The sequence below is a fragment of the Carassius gibelio genome, chromosome B5 (genome assembly GCF_023724105.1).
Source record: "Carassius gibelio isolate Cgi1373 ecotype wild population from Czech Republic chromosome B5, carGib1.2-hapl.c, whole genome shotgun sequence".
Taxonomy (NCBI): Eukaryota; Metazoa; Chordata; class Actinopteri; order Cypriniformes; family Cyprinidae; genus Carassius; species Carassius gibelio.
The window spans coordinates 20,794,552-20,822,550 of NC_068400.1; the positions used below are offsets into that span (position 1 = coordinate 20,794,552).

The window sequence follows — 27,999 nt, forward strand, 5'->3', positions numbered from 1 at the left end:
TGCCTGCTTTGGGAATGCTGTCATTTAAGACGTTTCTGGGAGAAATACTTTGACGACAAGACATCAGTCCGCTGGGTAGTCAGGCTATGCCATCCCATAGCGCAAAGTCACATGACTTTTTTATTTTATTTGCAAAGTGCCTTTCCATCTCACGTTATTCGCTTTAACCCTTTCACATAAGTTCAAAACCACCTCAAGCCATTGTAAAAACTATTCCATCACTTATTTCTGATGCGATACTTCTGTGCTGACAGCATCTGGGACATTTGATTAAATTTGTTTTTAATTAATTGAAAAAAATAATGAATCATTTCAAACAAATTAAATGACTCACTCAAGACCACTTATTGTTTGTTTTAAATTTAAAATTCTTTAATCTTATAGCATTATTTTTGCTGTATATATCTATTTATACCACCTTCTTCACTGCAAAGATGTATTTTATTAGTTATTTCATCAGTTTGTTTGCAAGCAGAGGAGTGCAGATGCATATCATGAACGTGAGTCAAAGTCTGATGCCGAAAAGAAGAAATTGTTGAATAAAGTCGTTATTTTTGTTTTAACAATGTCCTTACTACCTTTCTGGGCCTTGAACGTGGTAGTTGCATTGTTGTCTATGCAGGGTAAGAAAGCTCTCAGATTTATGTCACAAAATTCTTTTAACCAATGAAAGGCCATCATCTTTTTTAGTATATAGTCAGAACTGACATAATGTGATTCGATATTTACAACCAAAATATCACTCAAACATTTTCACTCAAGGAACGCAACTTTTATTCCCCCTTGTGCAAAGAACTCAGCATTTTCAACTGAATAAGTTCATATTGTGATTACATATTGGGAAACATTTTATCACTGAAAAACGACTATAACAAAACAGTTCACTTTTCAATGTCGGTATTAATATCAACAATAGTCAAGAAGGATCTGACTACAAATTCTAAATAGTCACAATAAGATATTTTCCTTCAAAGGCATAAAATGACAACACTCACTATCAACACCCATTTTAAGCGTCAGAACTATTACTCTAGATATTGCTATACTTTGAATGGCATGTACAGTAGGACCATGACCGCTATCTCATGTAGCTTGTATGGTTCCAGAACAATCCACACAGTGGACTTCAAAATAGAACCTAAATGGAGACTTTGGTTCATCTGTCTGACAAAAGAGGGTGCTTCATACTGAATTTCCAAACAGGAAGTTGTAAATGAAGAATTAAATCTAAAAACAGACATTCTTCAAAAAGGAATAAGAAGAATTGAAAGGCACAACACTTAAGTTTCTAAACCTGCTGGACTTCGGTTTGAGTAATAGTGCACGCTGTGTGAGATCATTGTTAAAGATTTACTCCACCCCAAAATGAAAATTTTGTCATTAATCACCCCATATCGTTCCAAACCTGTAAAAGCTTTGTTCGTTTTGGATAAAAACCAGGAGGCTTGTGACTGTCTCATATATTGGAAAGTAAATGACACAGTCAAGGTCCAGAAAACTACGAAAACATCGTCAGAATAGTCAATCTATCATCAGTGGTTCAACCGTAACGTTATGAAGAAACTAAAATACTTTTTAAACGCAGAGAAAAATTGTTGAATAAAGTCGTTATTTTTGTATTATTCGTGTACAAAAAGTATTCTCGTCACTTCATAATGTTACAGTTGAACCACTGTGGACTATTCTGACGATGCATTTCATACTTTTCAGTACCATGAAAGTGTAATTTGCTTGTTAGTCGATGGGACAGTCACAAGCCTCCCGGTTTTCATCCAAAATATCTTCAATTGTGTTCCGAAGTCAAACAAAGCATTTACGGGTTTGGAATGACACGGGGGTAAGTGATTAATGACAAAATTCTCATTTTGGGGTGGAGTATCCCTTTAATTCTGATCGGTTTAAACCATGTAAGTCTGAATGTTTATAAAAGCAAACGTAATGTCAGGAAAACCATGTACTGTAACCTTGTTCTTTTCTACTACTCCATTTTACTCTGATAAGCCTAAAGTAGGTAGTGTGATTTTAAAGTCAACATGAACTCAAAAGGAACCCTATTTACTTTAACGCACATAGTTTGGCCTTACAAGGCTTAACCATTGGTGTATATTATTTCACAGATGATTTGTTTTTGTAATCTTTCATCATTGCTCCACCCGAAACAACTTGACTTTGTCTGCTGACATCATCTAGGTCGTGCCTGTTAATGTTTACCAATAGTCAAAGAGCAATGTGGTAACACTTTACAATAGTGCTGCAGGAATCAGTCCTAGAACCCAGACTTCTTATCACAAAGTCATTGCTTGAAATAAGTTCTGTGGTTCACACAAGCATATTATACATTAAAATTAAGTAATACACTACCTATAATTTTTTATAAGCTTTTAGATGTCTTGAAAAAGGTGGTTGCTAACAAGTGGCTTAATGGGACTACACAGGTGGTTAGGGCAAATAAACATGACATTGACCACACACACACCCACACACACACACACACTTGTTTTTGTGAAAGTGGATTCATCCCATAGGCGTAATGGTTTTTATACTGTACAAAATGTATATTCTATCACCCTACACCAACCCTACACCTAACCCTAACCCTCACAGGGAACTTTGTGCATTTTTACTTTCTCAAAAAAACTAATTCTGTATGATTTATAAGCGTTTTGTAAAATGGGGACATGGGTTATGTTCTCATAAGTCACCCTCTCCTTGTAATACCTGTAATAAATATTTTGTGTCCTGATATGTCACAAAAACAAGAGCACACACACACACACACACACACACAAACTCTCTTACAGCCTTTTGTTTATACTTCCTCAAACTATTCCAACTCAAATTTTGAAACTTTATTTTAAATAAATTTAATAAATGTAATATTTTTAAATAAAGGCCATAAGGGCTGTAAGAAGTTTAATGGTGATGACACTGAAGTCGATTGTCTGCTTTTAGAGACTGTGTTTAGTCATATTTACGGTAATTACTAGACACTTGTGGAATTATTATTGATTATATGAATTACTTAATTAAATATTATTAAACAGAAATATTACCCAATATTGTTACTTCACTACAATTTGCAGCTGAAATTGTTGTCATATTAATTGTTTTTGTGTGGTGTTGCAGCAGTCGGTTGGTACAAGTCAAAGCCCTCATTACGAATTCTAAGAGGATGTGAATGTTTACATCAGAATCTCGTAATTACGTTTATCCTGACATGGTGTGAATAAATCATAATGCCTGGGTTGGCTTGCAAAATTACATAATATCTGCAGCACTTAAATTATTAGTACGTAGTGCTTAGTTCATACATTAGTTATTGTGAACTAACAAATCAATGGTAATATTTTACAGCATTTATTAATATACTATTGTTTATTGTTAATTAGTTTACTTTGCTTGAACTTACTAATGCTAATTATTGTGAATACATAAATATGACGTTAAAAAGTATTATTATATGCATAAATTAAAATCAATGTAGATTGATAAATGCTGTAAATTATTGTTCGTTCATAGTTGTTTATTTTCTTGCCATTTATGAGACCTAATTAACTTTTTTAACAAATCGAACCTTATTGTAAAGTGGTGGCAATGTTTTAAACTCAGGTCTGACTCTTGTCTTTCATTCAGAAGTTCATCACTCCGACATCAATCACTCCATCAAAAATATGATTCAATGATATTTCATGTTGACTTTAACATTATTTCTTTTCTTTTTATATCCTAATAAGTCCTTATATTTACACATTTCTCTGTTGATTATATCTATTATTTAAAATCACACAATACTAATAAGGAAAACTTGAGTAGCTACTGATCAATTAAAAGATGGAACAAACTAATTATAAAAACACTGAAACTCATAGAACTCTAGTGTATTATACAGGAAAAGGAATATTGCTTTAATACTGATATTTAAACGCTATGGTTGCTGCACTACATTTAATCTGTGCTTACCAGAACAAAAACAAAACAAAAAATATTTCAGGACACGAGCGTATCTCACAAACATCTCTGGAAATGAAGTTCTGTAATGGTCTACCACAGTTCTGTAGGTTTATAAGATGTAACACAAACCATGACGTCTTGTTCGTCCCTGAGGGCGTTTTTCGCCACATTGTATGCCTGAGAGCCAGCCTCAGAGTGCTTTATTTCACATTTAGTTTACGAGTACACAGCCCTGTGGGGCCTCTACGCTCTCCATCATCTCACAGTCCAGGAAGGGGGTTTCAGGTGCAGGTTGAGTCGAAGGGCTTTCTGCTTTACCTGGTTGGGCAGGACTCCACGCATACAGGGGCTCTGTAGGGAGGGATGGGGTGTAGTTTGTGCCGTTGTCTGGCGGCGGAGGCCAGTCTGGGAAACGGGCTGGCTTGGGGCCATATGACAGGGTTGAAGTGGCAGGCCCCAGAAAAGGGGTTAGGGTTTGGGTCCATGTGAAGGGAGGGCTGGATAAGGGACTGCTGTAGTTCTGGGGGTCTCTGCTGTCCTGGGGAGGGCGGTAAACATCCTCAGCCAGCTGCATCTGGTGGAAGTAAGCCTGAACCTGAGACTGCTTCTGGAGATAGAGCCTCTTCTGCTGCAGTCTGCGTAGAAGATTACAAATGAACAGATGTGTCATAATAACTTAAACTTAAGGACAACTTCCGGAATATATAAGTGCATTTCATTAGCTCTGTACTGTGCATAATGACAATAAAGTTTAATCTAATCTAATCTAATTATGAAGGAAGTTGTTCCTGACCTGTGCTCCTGGAGTTGTTGCTCTAAAGTTCGTGGTGCAGCCTCTTTACAAAACATCTGTCCACTTCCAAGACCACTTGCCAACTGACTGGCCCTCTGAAAAAAAACAAAAACAAGCCATAATCCATTAAATCTCATTTACATGCTAACAATAACATTATTTACTATGCATGGCACAAGCTGATTGGCCTCTGCTGATTCTGCAGCCAATGAAACTGTTTGCACAACATATAAATGGTTTGATTTAGTGTTTGTAGCAAGCTAGTCCTGCAGTCCGCTATCAGAGGTCCTCTGAAGTCCTCAATTATGTGATTAACCAACAGGCAGAAAAAAGAAATATAGGCTATATATATATATACACATATATAAATTTGTCATGTGGTGTGACTCCCAAAAAACAGAAACATCCGAAAAAAGTTAAAATATCCTTTATCTTGAAAAATCTATTTAGAACAATAACTATATAAATATACGCGTGTTCACATATATTTATGTTATATGGAAAATATTATTTTACTTGGGTACACCAAGTAAATTTGAAAATGGTATACAAGTTTTTTTTTTTTAAATCCATAAAAAACAAACATGAACACAAAGAGTACATTTCAAGAAATTTGGCATATGTGATTTCAACCAGATTTGTAGAATTGCAACATTTTCTTCATCGTGTTCAATCTTACACATAATTAAGTATACCTGTAGTCGCTGAGCGAGGTACTGCGTCTCCAAACTCTGTCTCCTGGATAGCAGATAAGGGTGCATTTTACCAGTAAACGTCAACGTATCTTTTCCACTTGGACATTGGCGTCCTTCTCCCTGAAATTTTGATTTGTTTTATTCCAGAATAAATCACAGAGAACTGCCATATTCTAAGTCTAACCAAAAAAAGTTAAGACAAAACAGTCTTTTTTTTAAGTATTCTGCTACCATTTTATATTCCACATCCAAAGGCCAAAAACCCATGCATACAATGTAAAAACAGAAAACCGAGCACAGCACAAATAGTTATCAGACCTGGTGGCTGAATGGGTGGTGAGGCTCTAGGAGCTCCTGGGGACTGATGGTGGGTTTACCGCCTCCTCCACCATCTCCTAACACTATCTGGGCTTTGTTCAGCTCCAGGAAACCCTTGGTTCTGGCCAGGTTTTGGAGGTGCTGCCTGAATGCCACTAAACCTGTTGGGTTCAATAAATGCAACAGACTTTAAAGTCAGATGAACTGGTGGAAATATTCCTGTGAAAGCTGCAGGGGTGGTCTGACTCATAGTCTTGACTACTGCTATAATTAGTACAGGAGTGAATCACTACGATTATTTACAGCTTTGAAAAGTAGTCATTCACAGAAGGTCAGATATAATTTAGAATGAGGGTTATTTTATCTGCTAAAAATAAATCTTCCAAAACATTGATTACGACATGCAAATACATGCCTGCATGTGGCTAAAAGAGTTGTCATGCTAGGTTTTGTGCTCCATTCACATACAAGGGATAATGAATACGGTAACAGATTTAGTCTTTTGTAGCACACATCCCAGTGATGTCTTGATGTTTGGTAACGATAGTACAAGCAGAATAATTGACTCCGGTCCATTTAATTATTAGAAAATAATACACGCCTAATACATTTCTATAGAGAAAAGACATTTGACTAATACACAGTCTGCATTTAACAGAATAACCTCCGTGTAATAACTGTATAGGCCCCTTTTTGCCAAAGAAATCAGAACAAAATTGGTACAAAAGGTTCACTAAAAAGAATTTACAATTACACATTAAATCGGATTTTTTTTTTTTTAAGGAATAAAGACTTGAACAGTATTTTCATTTAAAAAAATAAGTATAATTTAGAATACTTAAAAAAAGAGTACTTATCATAAAAAATAATATACTGTTAAATAATAGAATTAAGTGCAAACTAAATGTAATGTTTTTGGACACTTAACTGCATGTTAACTGCAATTTAATCAAATATGAATTATAGTTTACATTTTATATGAAATGCAATAAGTTAAACTTAATAGAGTTTTCTTTCTTTTTTTTAAAGTAGGACTTAAAAACATATTTCAATATAATTTCATAATTACTTCTATTGTCTCTATATGGTTAAAGTGTGCTGCTGAATGTACTGTACTGAGAATAATTTATGGTAAACTAAAATACACTTAAAACTTGTGTAATGTATTCAAACAAGGGCTGTTAGTTTAACACGTAAAATTTTGAAGAATGTTGGAAACCTAACAGTTGATGGTAGTCTTTTGTGCTCAACAGAAGAAAGAAACAATGTAAGGTTGAGTTCAAATTAATTTAGCATGCAGAAATGTGGTGTGCCGATCCTGAAAAAATGTTTGAGAGAAAAGTAATTGATGAAAAACAAAAATGACAAATGATTTGTACAAGAAAACACAAATCATCCAGACCTTGAGTGAGAGACGTGTCTGAAGCCCTTCGCCCCTCTCTGAAACTGACTAGTGAGGGATTATGAGCGCCCTGCCCCTCTGTGTTCAGTGGCTGAAGGGTGGGCTCAGGGGGCTTCATTCCCAGGAAGACTGGAGCTGTGCGGCTGGCAGGTGTAGCGCTTAATACATCCTTTAGAGCAGGATTCTCTTCAGGCAAGCTGAAATCACTTTGAGTCGAACCCATGCTGTAGTCTGAGTCCATGCTGCCGAGGGACGGGTTCAGACCTGCAGAAAGGAGCTTTTGTTGAACTGAAGTTCACTCAAGAATATGGATGAAACCATATTTATTCAGTGTCCAAACTCAAATGGAAATTAAAACTGAGCTGGGTGAATACATAAATCTTAGTAACTGAGAACTAAGCCTTGCTGAAAACATTCTAGTCCAGACATAAACATAAACAAAATTCTCTGAATATGCACCTTGCTGTACTGACTACATGTTTTTTTTTTCCGTCAATGTATGAATTAAGCTTTTATTTATTTTTCTTTCTTTTGTAATTTTTATATCTTTAGGACATTTTAGCAAAACACTTTTGTCTTTCTCTTTATTATGTAAAGCACTTTGAATTCCCTTTGTTAAGGAAATGTGCTTTATGAATAAACTTGACATAAGCGACATGAGCAAAATCAGAGTCACAAGCTGCCTGCTAAAAAAAAGCTGGTAATGTCAACGGGAAAAATACTGTAAGCAGTTTAGCTAGGATGCCAAGTTGTGAAATATTCCTCGCAAAAATATAAATACAGATGATCATGTGTCTGAATCCATTTTTACTGCATATTGTTTTTTCATTTTTCATTTTAAACAAAAATGGAAATGTAATAGATTTGAATTTTTTTTGAATGTTCTATTTCAAACAAATGTTGTTATTCTGGACCTTCTATTTATCAAAGATTCCAAAGAATACAGGTTTTGCACACACAAAAAATATACAACACAATTTTCTCAAAATGTTTCTTGAGCAGCAAATCAGCATATTTAAATGATTTCTGAACTGATCATGTGAGACTGAAGCAATCAAAGGATTAAATCACATTTTATAATATATAATAAAATAGAAAATAGTTATTTTGAATTGAATTAATTTTACAATATTACCGTTTTTACTCAATTTTTTTTTTTACAAATGTATTATTATGTATACTGATCAATTAAATGCAGCCTTGGTGAGCCTATCAGACTTTCAGAGAAATTCAAAAATCTTACAGACATCAAACTTTAAATGGTAATATATCATTAAGACACTATATATTAAATATTTAGTGTAAAGCTTAAAGACTATAATTGCCTGCCCTCATCACACACATTATGAAATGCAGTACTAACCTGTGATGGGCAGCACAGCAGGTTGGTTGGTGACCTCAGACAGCGTATGCCGGCGCTGACTGAAGCGAGCTGTATGAAAGGGGGCGAGGGGCACAGCATGCTCTTCCTCCGCCTCAATGCCCTCATCAATGGACGTCTCCATAACGTTGCTAGGCAGCGAGCCACTGGCTTTGCGGACAACGACTGGAGGAAGCGGGTCCAGTAAGCAGCCATCCACCTGAGATATAAATACACACACACACACACGGTTTGCAAAACTATTTTGGGCTGAAACAGCTCAGCAGTCTTTGGGACATTTTCACTGTTTCGCTGTTTCTAGAACTGACAAGGGAAATCAAAGCCGAAACTCAATGGATTTAACTACTAGTTATTCCCAAGGAGGCAAACAAGAATGATTTGAAATTTATATATAATAGGTAAGATGATCAGGGAATAACAATTTAAGGTTGATATGAAATGCAAATTATAAATCTTATTGTGAACTTTTTTAACTCAGTCTGATACAATCACATCACTATTCACATGGCACAGCTCATAGGTTTCTTTTCACATCAGCAGCCAATAAGCTTTCCAGTCAACATTCAGTTACTTGGCTAGTGCTTGCTGTAGCAGTTTTAGCACGCTTCAGAAACCCTCCACCTTCCCCAGCTCCACTGCTAGATCTGCTATGGGGTAGTTAATGCTTGTTATAAATGGGGGTTATTTCATATTATGTTATGTCATGTTTTATTTGCAGTATTTCCTACAAGTTCACAGCAGCACGTCTGTGGAGGTATTGGCAGTAGCTGCCGCAGCAGCATAGAACATCTATTTTGCCAAGACCAAACACAGTAACATTGCCATGTATACTACCATGCTAAACTGACAGAGAATGGTCATGACAGAAACACAATTTATTTGTAGAGCAAATATACATCAGTAATTCTATTCTACCTTCTCTTTTGTTCATATAACATTGATACTCTTTTCTGTTACATTCTAATACAATAACAGTGTTTCATTGGCATGAAGAACCGTTACCATCCATGGAAACTTTCTAGTGCAAAACAGAATCTTTTAGATTACTTGTTCTTAAATGTACTTTACAGTACAGTACAAAAAAAAAAAACTTGCTTCTTTTAAGAAATGTTCTCTGAAAGGTTGTTTAGGGAACATATTGTGTTTTTCCCCCCAAAGGCATCACTGCCAAAACCCTTTTTGTAATCTTTGTTTTTAAGAGTGAAGACAATGCCATCGGTTTCATTTATCACAAATTATGTAATGTTGCTCTGCTAAATGTCCACAGGCGACCAGCAGCTTTCCTGAATTACAATAAGTCAGCTGATATAAGTTTGTGAGAGCGTGACCTCAACATGTTTGAAGAGATCCCTAGGTTGCCATCTGTTCAGTTCCACAGGCGCTGAGGCTAAATGAATGACTTATCACGCGTCCCTTTCTTCATAAACAAACATTTATATCTATTCATTTGGCAGACAGTTTAACAACAACTCACAGTCCATTTAAGGACTACTTTTATAAGTGTTTGTTCCCCCGGAATAGAGCTCTTGACCTTGGTATTGCAAGCACCAAATGAACAGAAAATGACCTGTTGGAGGGCAAATTGGTATGTATACAGCAGAGTCCCCACAGGATGAGTCAACGCTGCACGTCAATTAAATAAGAGTAGCTATGGAGATTGCCTTGCGATAGCCAAGGTAACAAATGTTGTAGTCACGCTCTTCACGAGTGGAGAGAACATCCAGCACTGATCACATGGGTGGCCCATCACTGGCCCATCAGGGGCATTTCCAAACACAGAGCAGGCAGAAAACCTGACATGCTGGCGTTACTGTAACAAGAGGCTGCAAATAACAGGATGGGCAGGTAAAATGCAGGTTGTCTCCCTATGATCAACGAGGGTGAGCAGCATGATCGGTATTTTAAATCATGGTATGTGTATGTGGCATAATAGTTAATTTTGCTGGAAATTTGTTGAATTATTTTTTTATATTTTTATAAAAAATTAATTAAAATATTTTGGAAAATGCAGTGAATATATTTTAAAGAAATGTACTTTGTCTCATTTAATCAAAATCATTTAAATATTAAATAATTAAAATTAAATAATAGTTAAATAAGTTAAATAGTATAAAATAGTATAAAAGTTAAATAATAGTAATATTTTAGAGCATGCAGTGAAAATGTGTTTTTAAAAGACAGGTGCTGATTAAAAATAGTTTGTAGTAGTAGTTTATATTATAATTACTGCTATTAATAGCTTATATATATATATATATACATATATATGAAATGACTAAATATATGATATAATCATCATTAATAACAACAATAATGATAATATATAATAATTTTAAACAATGCAATGAATTCATTAGAAATTTTACAAAAAAAAAAAAAAAAAAAAAGGTGATATACAAAACTAATTTCTGGCATATGTGCATTAACAACATCACATTATGACTTAAAAACAAAACAGGAAAAATTATATATTATATTATATTATATTATATTATATTATATTATATTATATTAATAATGTATTAATAAATAAATCAATTATTTAAAATATAATTAAGAGACATAAAAAGCCAACAGACTTAGTTATGTCAAAGGTATAAAGGTAGATTTGCTACGTTGTATCAAGTGATATTATGAGGAGGGACATTATCATTCTAGAGAGAATCTGACTGGACAAAAATCTGTGTAATGCAATAATAGTCAATAAAAAAATTATACTAGGATGTATAGGTGACCTCAAAATTACTAGACATGGACTAAAAGCCCCAAAAACGACATCCCTCTCTATATTTTCACATTTCGTCATTGCTCATAAGTATAAAGCACTCTCACTGCCACACAAACTAGCTACCACTACCATGGTACAGCAAAATCTCTGCCGGTTGACATATTCCCAGTGTCATGCAGTGCAAACTGTCATATCACCCGGTCTCAGATATAGAATAAATTCCCTTGTCTCTGTCTGAGTCATTCATTTATGAATGAGAGGCAATAAGTGCTTGAGATACCTACACTGACGCAAAGCACCAATGGTGACACCAAGCACTGAAATCATAAAGAGAGTTTTTTGTTAATTAATATATAAGTAGGTGTTATTTTAGGAGGCTGAAGTGCTGCTGAGATACTGCGGGTGAGTAATGAGGAAGAGATCAGGCTGACACGCAGGCAGAGGAACTTCACACGCTGCAGACAAAAGCTCTTATTGCCGTCATACAGCAGCCCCAATGAGTAACGCTGCTATTTAAAACACGCAGGCAGAGCTTACGAAATATTGCCTCAAGCCCGAAAAGAGGACGAGAGATTTCTTTCTGTGCCATTCGAATCTAATTAATAACCTTTTTTTGCTGTTTGTTTTGCTACTCACTTCATCAGAAACATAACTGACCTTGGGAGTGGCCACGTCTTCCTCCATGAGCGTCTGATCAGGAGAAGCAGGGGTTTGTGGGAAGGTAAATGTGTCTGTAGTGGACTGTAATAGAGCAGGTGAACCCAGGTGATGTGCTGCCTGTGGCGGGACGCCGGCTTGAGAAGGAACCGCAATGGTCTGTAACAAGAACATGAAGGCATATACCAATAAGTCCAATGGTAATATCATGGAATTGCAGCTATCTTGGTATCTTGGAACTGATTTTCCAGGTTCATATAGTTGGAGTCATGTACCATGGTTTTACCCATCTGATACTGCATGAATATGTTGAGGAATCCATAAAAAGGATCATTAAAGGTCTCAAAAGCCTGTTTCTGTGGTTTACGGTCACAGAGGTTAAACTGGAAGAAGGGTGGCTGGATTACAGATTTTGTTCCTCATGATTCCAATATTTACATTTTTATACCAACGGCATTTCAATATGTCTGGGTAGACTTCACAGATGGGGTTACCTTGACAACAGTCTGCTCAGCGACGGTGCTAGGGCGGCGCTGGCTGGCGTGCAAACGCTGTTCCACAGGGAAACTGCTGCGATGCGCTTTCAACCGCTCCACAAGCAGGTAGTAGATAGCAGCAAAGTGGTTATAGCTTTTGTTCTGAAGAGACTGTGACAGGAAAAGAAGAGTTTTTGAAGAACAAGACAGACAACGAAAGAGAACACTGGCAAATGTCACATTTCTATCAGTTCGTTTGGAAAATATTCTGAAAGGTTGTTCTTTAGAATAATCACATTTGCAAATCAGAGGAGAAATTATTTTTGGACACCCAAAGCCCGAACCATTACTGGAGTTCGAAACTGAAGAACTGGCTCACGAGTGTGATTAACACAAGATTTGTGACAAAACATAAGTAGCAATACTATTGTTTTGGACTAATTATAAATGTTTATTGCCTGGTTTATTCCTTATAGTTTTTTTACAAAAAGGTGTAAATACTGTCCAAAATAACTTACAGTATACATGTAGCTTTACATTTAGTCATATAGCAGACGCTTTTATATATATATATACATACACACAAAAACACACATTCTTGCTTACATTCTAATTTTAATTACAGCTCTACATCGTGTGTGCAACTTTAATTCAAGTTCAGTTCAGATACAAAAACTGAACTGGAATTTAAACACAGTTTAAATCCTGGTCAAGTAAAAGCTGATCAACTGACCTCAATAGTCTTCTGCTGGTCGATGCCCAGACTGTGCATGAGTCGGAGCACCTGCTCGCTGTGTTCACCCAACCCTGATTTGCTCTCACACTGCAGACCCTGTCTATACAGCACGGGCCGCTGGGACGGGACCTCCTGCACCATCCAGCGATGCTCTTTGATCTGACTCAGAGACAAACGCTTGGCTGGATCTAGAACCAACATCTTCCTGATCAGGTGCTCACAGTCTGAAAGAGGATATAGGGAATGCAATGAGCTCAAAAGACAAAGACATTTCCTTCTGGAACTATTATCATTATTTCTCTAAATCTGATTACATACATGTAACCCCTGACACTGTTCACTGTTTATTCATGACAACTTAAAGGATGCATGAACAGTCATATAATTGTGTTACTTTGACCTCCTCACCCTCACTCATGAAGTAGGGGATGCGGAAACGGCCCTCCAGGACCCTCTGTCTGAGGACAGGAAGGCTAGGACCATCAAATGGAAGAGCACCACACACTAACACGTACAAAACCACCCCCATACTCTGCATGACACACACACACACACACACACACAGAAAAGCAATACATAAATATCAAAGTCTGCCTTGGAACTAGCATAAAGGACCACCCACACACAATACAGGAAATAATAATTATGTTTTCAATCAATCTAATTACCATTCGCAATTGTCTGTTCTGATTATACAGAGAGGAAATGAATCAACAAATGGCAAGAATTTTGCCAGCTGCCTACAGTCCATATTAGTTTAATGCCATGAGGTCATGCCTTTGTGAACATAGTTTCATTCGAATACCATGGTTTTGTGGAGATTTACCGCATTAATTCCATGTTATCTGTAATCTATCTATCTATCTATCTATCTATCTATCTATCTATCTATCTATCTATCTATCTATGTGTTTTCCAATTTTATAATACAGTGAACATTTTACTGTAAACAATGTAAATACCATTGTACATGAATATGGTATTTAAAAATAGTGTTGTATTAGCACAACACAAGTAGTATGGTATATATAAAATATTACTATGACATAGACATCTGATAGAGTCCAAGCTTACCCAGATGTCCAGTTGCGGACCCTCATACTGTTGTCCCTCAAAGACCTCTGGAGCCGCATATGGGGGGCTCCCACACCAAGTGGTCAGGGGTTCCCCAGGACGAAAGAAGTTTCCAAAGCCAAAATCTACAGCAGATGTGAATTAAAAGTCAATGTCAGCACTCACATTAGCGTATACGTCCTGCTTGGCATTTGTGGGCAAAAAAAGTAAAATCCTTGAATTTTCCAAATTTTCCTTGAGAAAAACTCGGGCTCTTTCCCATGCATAAGCTGCTCTGGGGTGTGTTTAACCTACAAAGACAATAACTCGCTGCTTAATCACTGTGCAATGCATTATTAAAGAGATGAACAAGCTACTAATGACTGTTGTTAATGACATCACACACACATATTATTAAGTAATAACTTCTGATCTCAATATATTAGACTGCAATTAATATCAGATTATCATGAACAACAGAAAGGTGTACATTTTTTTCTAAATTACTATAACATGGTTTATTTAGTTAGCACATTTCTAAACAACATAATTTGAGATCCTGCTGTATTGAACATGGCATCTGAGTACTACTTCACTATTTTTGTTCCCCACTGTGTTGCTTTTTTTGATGATTGATTCATTGCGGCTTCCCTCTCATGCCATACTCCAGAGTTCCCTTAAGCATTTATGCACATGCACACTCTTCAAAAATGTGCTGATCAATGCAAATCTACGCACGTTTTACAAACAATTAACTATGTTTCTAACCACAGGTTGAGAGCTGTTGTTCCAGAATTTGGTTTCAGGAAACATGGAGCTGTATTGCTAATGGATCTTGCGACCATACTTGGCTAATGTTGCTTTTGGTAAATGAACACTTGCTTGGTTTGGGATGAGTTATGCTACAAAATTTAATATTTGATGTTAGGGGATTCTTCAAATCCCTAGCAAGTTATAGTGTTATGCATCCAATATCGAAGCTAACTACATTAAATCTTACAGATCTGGTCATTGGAGCAATACATGACAAGTTAATTGAACATAAACTTTCCAGATGGCTAAATGGATTCCTGGCTATGTGTCAGCTCACAGGCAAAAAATCTTTAGTGAATCAGCAACAGGAGAAAATGAATGTGATGTGACAGGACTGGATGGTGTGACGGCGCTGAAGCAGGTGGTACTGACTGACTGACCACACACAGACTCTGGGAGGGTCTGCGTCTACTCATACAGAACCAGCGGTGACGCATTTCCCCTGATCTTTACTCTTGGCAGATAATGGACAGGTTGAATTGTGTAATCCATGTAATTTAAAGATTAATTGATGTACGTCACTACTGAATGATGTAAATTAATGATTGCATGGAGGCGGGAAGAATGAACTCATAGGCTGTCTGCTGTGAGGGCAAACATAAAACAGGATATTATGTTTTATGTCCATGAGCACGTAATACAGGAATCCTATTCTAAAAGTAAAAACAACAATAACCTTGATTAGTTTAAGACTGTTTAAACTGTTTAACATATTTTCTGGAGAATCAGTCATACTGGGTAGAAAAAAGAAAAGAAAAAAACACCCAGAAAAGTCGCATCAGTGTATATCGCATTTTCAGTATGTTAAAACAGTAAATAAAACATTTACACACTTATAAGTATTTTAGTTTCCATAAATCTTTTAAAATTGATGTTATTTAGAACAAGAAAGCAAAATATAAGTATAAAACAAACATAAATTAAAGTGGAATTCATCATAAATGACGTTTATTATAAATGTCAAGCATAAACATTTTTATTTCAAGTGCAACTGAAGCTACCGATGTGTGGGAAATGTGTTGCACAAATAAACACGGGTGCGCTTACTTTTCTTATTTAGCACAAATTAAAATATGTGTGCTTTGCGCATGTTTTGATATTAATATATGTCACAGAATATAGAAAAAAACAAAAAACAAAACGTGACTCAAAATGGTAGTCATGAAGCAAAGTTTCTTTAAGGAAAGTTAGTTCCCTCGGTGGCCATCTTGGTGTCACTCCCAGGCAGCCATTTTCAATGTAGGTAACTGAGATTTCTGAAACTCAAATAGGCTGCTTCATACAATGATTATTTTTTCAAACCAACTGCAAATGTTTTGTTTTTTTAAGTATAGGGCTAATCAATTAAAGGCAACCTACAAATCATCACCCTATAAGCGTATATATTGTCAGTAGCAAGTTCCTGTACTTGCTAGGCAGAAGGAGCAGCAGCAATAATTTACAACAACAGCAATAACCAACATAACACCATCATCTCTACTTCTTCACTATTTACCAGTGTTGGGGTAATGCGAGTTATGTTATCAGATTACTTTTTTTCAAGTAACTAGTAAAGTAATGCATTACTTTTTCAAAAAAGTAAAGCTAGTTACTTTGTTTAGCCATTTATTCACTGACAATGTCTCCTGTCCCCATATTGGGATAAATCGTAAGTACAAAGGCGTTATGTGCGCTGTGTGAACATGATGTAGTTTTAGACTAAATGTGAATGTGAAATGTGCAATTCATCTCAGTCGAAGAAAACAAACAAAACAGATTTAATATACATCAAAATGTATTAAAACAGGGAAATGCAAACTCAGAATATGATGCAAACCTGCAATAATTAAATATGTTAAATAACACGAATGTATCTAATCCCATTTTATTAACCAATGTCTTTGCTGCTGACCTTTGATGATCCAGTTCAACTATACTAATAAGCAAAAATTACTTTAGATGAACTAAGAATTGTGCTTCATTGTATTTGTATTTTTTATACCTTTATAACATTGTAGATTCACCTTCTTCTCCTGCGTTCTACGCAAACTTACTTTTCCTTCAGCCTGAGGTTTATTCATTACACTTTTTGGTGTGAAAGGCCTTTTACATTTGCTACGAATAGAACTTCTTATATTAAAAACAATCAAGCTCATATTTCAAAAGTAACGTAACGCATTACTTTCCGTAAAAAGTAACTAAGTAACATCATCAGTTACTTTTTAAGGGAGTAACACAGTATTGAACTACTTTTAAAAGTAACTTTCCCCAACACTGCTATTTACAGCATGAAATAAACATAAATGAACATCAGAAGGTTTATTGTTTCAACTGCAGAAAGACATCAATACAGACAATGTTTCAAGTTCAAGTTCATTATGCGAGATTATGCGATTATGCGATATGATTGGTCAGATCACCTGTAAGTCAAACTCCCTGCGAAGGGTCAATTATATTAGCAATAAAATCTGACAATTACATTAGCAATAAAATCTGACAATTACATTAGCAATAAAATCTGCCAATCATGGTATCATAAATGTTGGTGCTTTACAGTAGCTCAAATTCAGGCCGTCTTCAATGATTTACAGCCCGCACTGCTATAACTAATGTAATATATAAATTTTTAAGAGAAGATATAAGTCTTCTATTTTTCATGAGCAACAGGCCCCAGAAATCTCAATCTCAATTTTTGCCAAGATAGCAAAGTCTCTGAACTATGACCTATTTGAGGTTTCTCATTAACTTCTTCCCGGACCAAATGATCTGAGCTATGTTCCTTACATTCATTTTATATTTCTACTCTTACTCTAGTCAATGATTGTCTCAGTTTAACTGTTGGAAGGACATCAGAGAAGAAGTTACAACAATGAAACATAACTGCATGTGAACTCTAGTAACATCTGCAGCCAAATTTCCAACTGAAAAACCCTTTTAGAAATAACTAAAAGATGGAGGTGTTTCTTAAAAAGCCTCTACTCTGATGGCAAGCGCCTCACATCTGTTATCTGTGTGCATGAGTGACACAATGGCAACGCCCTTTAATGCATTTTCAGTGTCTCTCTTTCAGCTTGGTATGACATAAATATAGACAAATGGTCTGGCACAAGGCTCCGTTCTCTGCAGCGACTGGTACTTATAGAGCACAGCATGTTAGAAGCCTCTCTGTTATCCTCCATCCCTCCAGTGTCTTTTGTACCGCAGTCATTACTTTAAATCACAATACTACAATTACATGATTGAAAAGGACAAAACAAACTGGACTGTTTGCATCGCAAGATGTCTAGATATCTGTCTAGATCTGGGAATTTAGGTGACAATGATGATAGCAAGGAAGGTGGCTTATTGCAGATGTAATACCAATAATTGCTGTAAATATAATACTGGTATAATACTGGTAAACTGTAAATGCCCATTTTTCTTTGGACATCTCAAGTCTGTCAGCAGGGTTTAGACGTCACACTTTTGTCAGTTGGTCAATCATTCATGGTTAATGGGTGATAAATATAATTAAATGGCTAACTATTGGCAATTTAACCATTTGGTCGATATACCGTATATCTTTCACTAGTATATATCACGTTTCCTCAGATAGTCAAAATATCCAATAGTGATCACAAAACTATTATGTAACATTATTGATTTATTTCCCAAGGCAAGTTCACCATTGGCGTGCAGCATAAAAACAGTTATGTGAACAGTGTGCTGGATAAAAACTGCATGAGTTCATTCTAACTTAGGTGTACGTCTGTGTTTGAGGAATGAACTGTGCAACTAAAATGCACTGATATCACTGAGTAAATATGCATTTCCCTGATAGTCTTTGGCTACTGTGAGAAAAAGGTCTGATTTTACTTCTGGAATGTACAAGAAGCAGTGAGGAAAGGGCAATGACACCTTTTATATTAAGATAAAGCCGAAAATTTTATGTTGCTACATTCAGTTTTAAGCACAAATTATATAAATGTGAAAGCATAAAATTAAAAGTTTAACCAGCTACTTTACCTTGATGTAAAAATAAAAATGAAATAAACATTAATAAAAACCATACAGACATTAAAATATATATATATTTTTTTCAACTTTACAATAAGGGCCCATTAGTTAATTTCAGTTAATGCATTGACTTCTATTAACTAACAATGAGAAATACATTGATTTTATGGTATTTATTCATCTTTGTTTACTTTAATAAAAATATAACTGTTCATTGTTTGTTCATATTAGCCACATTCTATAATGTAATTAAAAAATATTAACAAATGCTACATTTCAATTATACTAAAATAACATCAGGTACTATATACACACACACACACACACACACACTCAGACAGAGATAAAAGAATATAGAATTATAATAAGTAATAGATCCAACATAATTATTTTTGCTCCAATCTAACTTTAGGCAAATTCTCAAGTTGGACTCTATTCGCTTAATCATTGCTAATGTTCACCCTTGAAATTCAAGGTAAAAGTTGAAAAGTGCTATTTCTGTGCCACTAGCTGTTTTCTACCCAAACACTCCCACACCACAGCTACTAAACAGCTTATTACAGATAGTCCCGCCCAAACTCACGCTATTGGTTAGGCCATAAGTTGACATTACAGACTGCTCAAATAAACAGAGCAGTGTTTTGACAGGGTCACATAGCTTACATGCCTTTAGAAGATGAGGTTATTGTTTCTGCATATTAAATTGGGATAGAGGAGAGAATTTTGACATCAAGAAGTTTAAAGCCTCTTGGTGTCACTGACACTTTCTTATAAGCTGTCTACTACAAGCACCATGTTTTTCACTCAGCTTTTCTTTCACAAGAAGGAAAGGTACATCTCTTACCTGCTATCTTCATATTCATGTGAGCATCCAGTAACAAGTTTTCAGCCTTCAGGTCTCTGTGAACAATATTGCGTTCGTGGCAGTACTCCACCGCTGAGAGGATCTGCCAGAACTTCCTCCTCGCATCCATTTCACTGAGCCGCCCACGGCTGGCCAGGTAGTCTGTGTTGCCAGACAGGGATCAGGTGTTATTGGGTCTTCATCTGCACATCCAGGCAACATGTCACAGTCATGAATTTTTCATGAAAATGGTATGCAGATTGTGACAATGAGCTGGGAAACATATGTTTAACAGTGCTGCTCATAGACGTCCTGATTAAAAACTACGTTGGACAAAGCAAACAAAATCTGTTAAACATGGTTTATTTATTTCAATTTTAAGAAAACCGTTTACAAGTTTGTAGATATACAGTACTGTTAAAAAGTTTAGGGTTGGTAAGATTTGTTAATACTTTTGAATGAAAGTCTCTTATACTCTGCATTTATTTGATCAAAATTAGTAACACTGTATTATTGTAAAATATTTTCAAAATTAGAATTGTTTTCTATTTTAATATTTTTAGGCATGTGATGCAAAAGGTGAATATTTAGCAGTCATTACCATAAGTGTGACATGATCCTTTAGAAATAATTCTAATGTGTTGATTTGAAATAGATCTCATTATCAATGCCGAATACAGTTATGGAATTGCATTTTTTATGTTTATTTTTTTTTTATGAATTAATAAAACAAGACTACTTTAATTTAAAAAAAATTCTAAACATTTCTATTTAGAATTTATTTTTATTTCAGAGTTAATAGATTTAGTGAATAAAAAAATTGTGAATAAAAACAGAATGCAATGATGTGGAAATTTCAAATTTGAATATTTTATTCAGAATACAACATAGGTGATATATCAAATGTTTAAATTGAGAAAATGTATAATTTTAAGGGGAAAATAAGTTGTTTTTAGATTTCATGGCATCAACACCTCTGAAGAAAGTTGGGACAAGGCCATGTTTACCACTGTGTGGCATCCCCTCTTCTTTTTATAACAGTCTGCAAAAGTCTGGGAACTGAGGAGACAAGTTGCTCAAGTTTAGGAATAGGAATGTTGTCCCATTCTTGTCTAATACAGGCGTCTAGTTGCTTAACTGTCTTAGATCGTCTTTGTCGCATCTTCCTCTTTATGATGTGCCAAATGTTTTCTATGGGTGAATACGGCTGGCCACTTCAGTACCTGGATCTTTCTTCTACACGCCCATGATGTTGTAATGATGCAGTATGTGGTCTGCCATTGTCATGTTGGAAAATGCAAGTTCTTCCCTGAAAGAGACGATGTCTGGATGGGAGCATATGGTGTTCTAGAACTTGGATATACCTTTCAGCATTGATGGTGCCTGATAACAACTTGGGTTGTCCATGTCCTCTTTAGTCCGGATGACATGGCGTCCCAGTTTTCCAAAAGAACTTCACATTTTTAATCGTTTTCCACTTTGCCACAGTCCATTTTAAATGAGCCTTGGCCCAAAGAAAACAACTGCGCTTCTGGATCATGTTTAAATATGGCTTCTTTTTTGACCTATAGAGTTTTAGCCGGCAACGGCGAATGGCACAGTGGATTGTGTTCACCGACAATTTTTTCTGGAAGTATTCCTGAGCCTATGTTGTGATTTCCATTACGGTAGCATTCCTGTATGTGATGCAGTGCCATCTAAGGGCCCGAAGATCAAGGGCATCCAGTATGGTTTTCCGGCCTTGACCCTTACGCACAGAGATTGTTCCAGATTCTCTGAATCTTTGGATGATATTATGATATTATGCACTGTAGATGATGATAACTTTAAACTCTTTGCACTTTTTCTCTGAGATCCTCTGCCCATCTTGACTTCAGAGAGACACTGCCACTCTGAGAGGCTCTTTTTATACCCAATCATGTTGCCAATTGACCCAATAAGTTACAAATTGGTCCTCCAGCTGTTCCTTATATGTACATTTAACTTTTTAGCCTCTAGTACATTAGCCTCTTATTGCTACCTGTCCCATCTTTTTGGGAATGTGTAGCTCTGATGAAATCCAAAATTAGCCAATATTTAGCATGAATTGTGAATAAAATGTAATTTTATGAGAATGGTAAACTATTCTATACCTTTTTTACTCACAATTTGTACAGTGTCCCAATTTTTTTGGGAATTGGGTTTGTAAAAATATAACGGGAAATATAATTCCTGAAGATAAGACTCCTTTAATATCACATTATTTTCTCATGTCCTCTTTCATACATACAAAGCAGGTGTTTGCTTGCCATGTCAGACTGATGTAAATATGCAACTACCAGCTTTTCATGAATTTCAAATCCAGCAAAAACAACCTGAAGCTAGCAGCATATATTCATTCTCTCCAAAAATTAAAGGCCAACCTGTCATCCACAGCAGACCACACATTCAAAATAGGACCTGACTGTCAGCCATGCCTACTTCAGATGCGAGCCAAGCGCTGATAAAACAGCAGTCCTCTGAGTTAATCATTTGACAAGGGCATGGAGATGCCACTTGCTCATGTACAGTATGCATGTGTGCGTCATACGGCCCATGTGTTAGGGACATGTAGGAAGCTTCAAAGGAAGGGCTGTGCATGCGAATGAGAGGCAGTGTGAATGGGATGGTATGATATTGAGTTGACAGATGGCTTCACATCCCTAAGGACAGACTATATGACAATGCATCATTTGCACCCTGCAGGTAGTATAAGGCAACTGAACATCTAATCTGTATCATGACGATTTGTGAAATTTAGAACCTTCTTGCAACAAAAATGGAACTTCACCCCAACATCCAGAACAGAGGAAAATATATCTATATAACTATATATACAGTAAATATATTTATATATATAAACAATACAAAAACAATGGTGAGCTGATCTACCATTAAAAAGCTTTAGACATGTGAAAGTAAACAGGAGACTGAAAAAAGTTCAATTAAAAATTACAATCACTTTATTGGATGATTCAGTTAATTGCTCCACTTCTGTAGAATTGTGTGTAAAGAGAATTGTGACATAGAGCTTATTGGTCATCGACCTCCTCTCAGGTACAAACTATCAACAGCAGCAGATATAAAAAGATCAACTGCAAGACACTCCATGTGGAGAAAAATAATAACATGCCTGTAATCGAAGGAAACATTTTCTGTGTGGAAACAATCTTGATAAAATTGGAGATCTTGAAGAATTGGACAGCAGTTTCTAAACTTCACTTTGTCGTTGTCATAAATGAATGTCTAGATAATAAGCATTCAAATCAACTTCTAGTATAAACTTGTGTGGAGACCAAAATGTTTAACTGCAACATTTATGCTTAATACATAAAAAATAATATGAGGTATGTCAAGCACATGCATTTAAATAGTACTAAGTTGCACTTTTGTCACATTATCTGAGTATTTTTATCACATGACCTTAGCATTTTATGTAAATTATCATCCTTTAATGCCAACAACAATAAATATTGAAAACAATTTCCCTATACTTGCAGTGAAAGTCAAATCATGTCTGTCTGTTATTTTCAATATGCTTAAAGACAAGCCATATTCAGATTCATCAGTCCAACCATTTCTAAAAATTTTCTTCATAAAACAGCAGTGTACCAAAGACAGATGTAACCAATCACAAACATGTAACCAATCTTGTCATCTTGCGAGTTTGGGCTTTTCATATCATTAGCGTTTCTACCTACAGTACACTTTATATTAGGTGATTAGGGAACAAATATTCGCTATTAACCAAGAGTTTTCCCACAATAAACTCTTAATTTGCTGCATATTAATAGTTAGTAAGGTAGTTGTTATGTTTAGGTATGTGGTAGGTTTAAGGGATCTAAAATAGTCATGCAGAATAAGGCATTATTATGTGCTTTATTAGTACTAATAAACAGCCAATATGCAATATGCATGCTAATAATCAACTTGTTAATAGTGAGAATTGATCCTTTTACCGTTTTTTTTGACTACTGCATACTTAAGTCCCAAAAAAAGAAAATTGGTATAATTTTGTGTTGATGTAGAATTGCAAAATACTTTTGATGCTATTTAGGTGAGATATAGTTAATGTTAAGTAAAGGTTTGGTGGTATGGCATCTTGCTAGAGTTTGTTGTTGTTTCTAAATCATGTTACTTGCTACCTGTCTGTAAGAACAAAATACACATAGTAAGCATTTTGTGTAGCATGATATCTATTTTGTGGTTGTTGCCTCATTAAAAAAATCTGCAATACATTTAAAAGAAATGTCTTAAATATATATATATATATATATATATATATATATATATATATATATATATATATATATATATATATATATATATAAAAATATATATTTTTCATACGTCATTTTGATTACCAAATATAAGTTTTAAATTAAGGGATTAAATTAGTGACTTTAAGGGGACTTTAAAAACTTTCAGGCCTACTTATTCTGCTATCCTGAATATGCACAGTTATATGGTTAGTTACAACTTAGTTACAACTGTAGGTCACAGACCTACAGTCTGTGACCTATACTGCTGGGAAACAGTTTTCAACATAGTGAGATCTCTCGCATACAGTACATTCTGACAAATGTAATATTCCATATTCACATACAGGCATACTGTACATGGCAGAAAGAGTAGGCTGACGTATGTGTGCTAAGAACACAGCACACATGCCGCCAAATACAAGCAGTATTTTAAGACAACAACTGAAAATGTACCAGCAAAGTCACAAGGATGTGTCTGTAAATTATTATCTTTTTTGGCAGCAGCTGTCATATCATATTCTCTCACTTGGTTTATCAAAGGCAACCTTTTGTCCCTTAATGAGGCTATAAATCTCATTCACTGTCTTTCAAGTATGACGGTAGCGTTACTGCATGGGGCTGTTATGGGTGAGATGATTGTTTCTTTGGTCACGTAGCTCTCATCTAAACCACCAGGACCTTTTTTCCATTACAGGTGACCCCGCTAATCATCACAGCACAAAAAAATAGCATGTGCTCAGCTCATCCATTAGGCTTTAAGTGAGTGAATCAGTATTCAGATGGATGAAATATGCAGAAATGTGGTATGACCAATGATCTCAATCCAATGCAGGCATGTATGCACTGCACACGCAATACATAACAGCTTGGGGTGTATGGATAAGTATATCAGTATATGGATAAGAATGAAATGAACTTTTGTTTGCACTCACCAAATATCTCTCCATTCTTGGCATATTCTGTGACTAGATAGAGCATGTTTTTGGTCTCCATGACCTATTGAAAGAGAGGAAACGTAATTATTATTCGTTGCATGATTATGGGATGATTATGGCAATGCAATTGATACCACAAATCACAAACACCACAAGAGCACAAGACAATGACAGCATTTTCACCTGTCACAAGTGTTCACACTTGGTTTCATGTGAGAAAACAATGCTACATCATTTATTGTGTGAGCCAAATGAGAAGATGACAAGTGATTCACACTTAGTTAATACTACGTTATAGATATCATTTACAAGCATAGGTGTAATATTTCACTAAGCTATTTTCTCTACACTGCTGTCCTCTCTAAACACGCTAACAAAGGTATCATAGCATAACCTTGTCTTTTGGACATGTACCATTGCCATCATACTCTGAAGTACACTAGAGTACTATATTATATTACTGTGGTACATGAATGTAGCAATGATAATTATTTATTAATATAATATGTATTAGGATGTTACTGTTAATTTACATTTATTGTTATTATTTAAGTCATATAGTAATAATAATAAAGAAATTATATATATATATATATATATATATATATATATATATATATATATATATATATATATTAATAAATTCCCAAAAGGAACAGTTAGCCGTTTTTTGAAAACTCTATGTATAATGTCTAATACCAGACAGACAGATCACAATAAGAGAACTGCCTCTGGTAAAAGTCATAACCGGACTGCTGCTGCTGTATTTGTGTTGTATAACAGCACAGGTCAGGCAGCTGTTGATACTTTCAGCATCCAGGCCCAGAGTGACCTAAAAATCTTACATAACATGACAAGACTAACCGTATAAAGCACCCTGATGAAACTCCTGGATTCAACAGTAGTCTCATGGGATAAATGATAATACAGGTGAAAACTCAAACTGCTTGTCTGGGGAGCTGATGGATTATCACAAATGTATTATAAATACACACAATACCCACATTAATGATTATGATTTACCTGGTAAAGCTTGATGATGTGAGGATGGTCCAGCAACTTCATGATTTCCACTTCCCTGTAGATCTTCTCCAGGTTCACTGCATCTAGCTGGGTCTTGTCTATGATCTTAATAGCCACCTGCAATTCAGCAAAAAATTTTATTTTTTTATTTATCCACTGAGCTGCAGTGCAATAGTAAACAACAATATAATCAAACAGTAATAACTGAGCTTTCTAAAAATCAAAAGACCACTTAGGCATATGAATTTTTTTTTTTTTACAGTCGTAGTTATAAAGTAAAAAAATAAAAAAAATAAATAGAAAGTCATTGCTCCCAGACTGCTTCCTTTCTCACGTCTTACTTTACAACACCTTTTAAAATTATGCAACTGCAAATGTTCATACAGCTGTTCCACTTTTGCCTCTAAGTTATAATTGGTGGGAAGCTCATAACTTGTTTGGTTTTATCTGAACTCATCTTGACTGCAGCTCTTAGTCATTCTAGAACTCAAGTTCAGAGAGTAAACAGGCCTTTTTCATGGCACAACAACAATATTATATTAGCTAATACTAATCCAAACTAATGACAGAGAAACAAAGGGCAGATCCAGCTGTGCCTGTTATTTAAATAAAATAAACATTATGCAATGCACAATTCAAGAACTTCATCTAGATAAACAACAATCTGAACGTGTAAAAAAAATCCACTTATAATTTGTCACTGTGTCCTAGATATCAAAGGTCAGTGTTGTTTGTTTTGTTTTGATCTATTAAGCTATTCAAAAATATATTTAAAAAGCAATTCCTATTAAACGTGAAAAATCATTTTCTGTGAGGAACATGTTTCTTTTTGATTTTTTTTTAAATTAAAATATAAGTCTTAAAAATGTTGCAAAGTTACATTTAAAAAATCTCATTAAAATCATTAAACATGTTATCATAAGTAGTTTGGCAGTGAAGAAATTACATTGTAAAATATTAATATTTTTAATAATCAAATTTCTGCATAGCAAGTCAAAGTCAGTATGGAGACACCAACATAAAAAAAACCCCATAATTTCAGGGGGGTTTTTTTGCTTTTAAATTTCACATAAAGTATTTTGACTTTCAAGTCACATTTTGTCCAACTCAAATAGAGTAACCCCAAGAAATCAAAATAAAATAATAATAAAAAATAAAATTAGGGCCTATATATGTAGATTTTACATATTATTTATGAACTAAAACATTTTACTGAGTAACTGAGTATTTTATATTTTATTTAATAATTTTTATTTGATAGTTACACCACCTGACATTGTAAAAGTCTTTACATTTCGTCTTTGTACAAAACTGTTAAAATGCTTTAAAAAAAATATTAATTAACTGTGAATACAAATATAACTACAATATCAGAACTTAGCACATATTCGTCAGACTTAAATACAACTTCCAAATATTTAGGCTTAACGTTTTCTACAGATAGATTAATCTCCTTCTCCTTTTTTTTTTATTGCACAAACACATGTAAATTGAATACACTATTGTGTGAGTGAGCGTGTGTGTGCGTGTGTGTCTGTGTAACTCACCTCAGATTTCGTGATTCGATGTCTCGCCAGCTTCACAACTGCAAAATTGCCTTTTCCCAGCGTGCGCTCAATATCATAAAATCCCACGCGAACCGGAGCTCGCTGCGACGGCTTTTGGTCCTGAGCGGCCATGACCATAGTTTTCTAGTGAACTACTGGATAAAGAGGTGTGTGGATGATTTGGCCACCTTCACCTGCTCATACAAAGCAATTCAAGTGGCAGGTATGATTTTGTATCTAATGCCAAAAGTCAAATGCAAATGGGCATATGGGTGCCAAGGGCTCCTGCACATGTCTTCGTTTCCAGATAAGGGCTCTACATGACTGTAATGAGAGCGCATACCAATCTGATGCTCGGCATGAGGAATGATGTTCTGGCGCTCGACATGCAT

The 27,999-nt window shown here is 35.3% G+C and overlaps 1 protein-coding gene across 3 annotated transcripts; it reads right to left on the reverse strand.

Annotated features, from left to right (window-relative positions):
• Positions 1 to 750: 750 nt before the first annotated feature.
• LOC127958612 (serine/threonine-protein kinase SIK2) lies at positions 751 to 27,994 on the reverse strand. 3 transcript variants are annotated; one of them, XM_052557515.1, is made up of 15 exons: positions 27,608 to 27,994; positions 26,061 to 26,177; positions 25,035 to 25,098; positions 19,823 to 19,984; positions 14,212 to 14,336; positions 13,546 to 13,669; positions 13,135 to 13,361; positions 12,420 to 12,572; positions 11,926 to 12,084; positions 8,523 to 8,739; positions 7,160 to 7,423; positions 5,758 to 5,918; positions 5,440 to 5,559; positions 4,745 to 4,839; positions 751 to 4,586 (listed from the first exon to the last, which is right to left on the reverse strand). In XM_052557515.1, exons 1-15 carry the CDS (start codon positions 27,743 to 27,745, stop codon positions 4,163 to 4,165), a joined length of 2,550 nt encoding a protein of 849 aa, XP_052413475.1. In that variant the 5' UTR covers positions 27,746 to 27,994; the 3' UTR covers positions 751 to 4,162. The 3 variants fall into 3 exon arrangements, with proteins under 3 accessions (XP_052413475.1, XP_052413476.1, XP_052413477.1); XM_052557516.1 differs by lacking the exon at positions 19,823 to 19,984; XM_052557517.1 differs by lacking the exons at positions 26,061 to 26,177; positions 27,608 to 27,994 and having other exon boundaries at positions 19,823 to 20,025.
• Between the last annotated feature and the right edge of the window lie 5 nt (positions 27,995 to 27,999).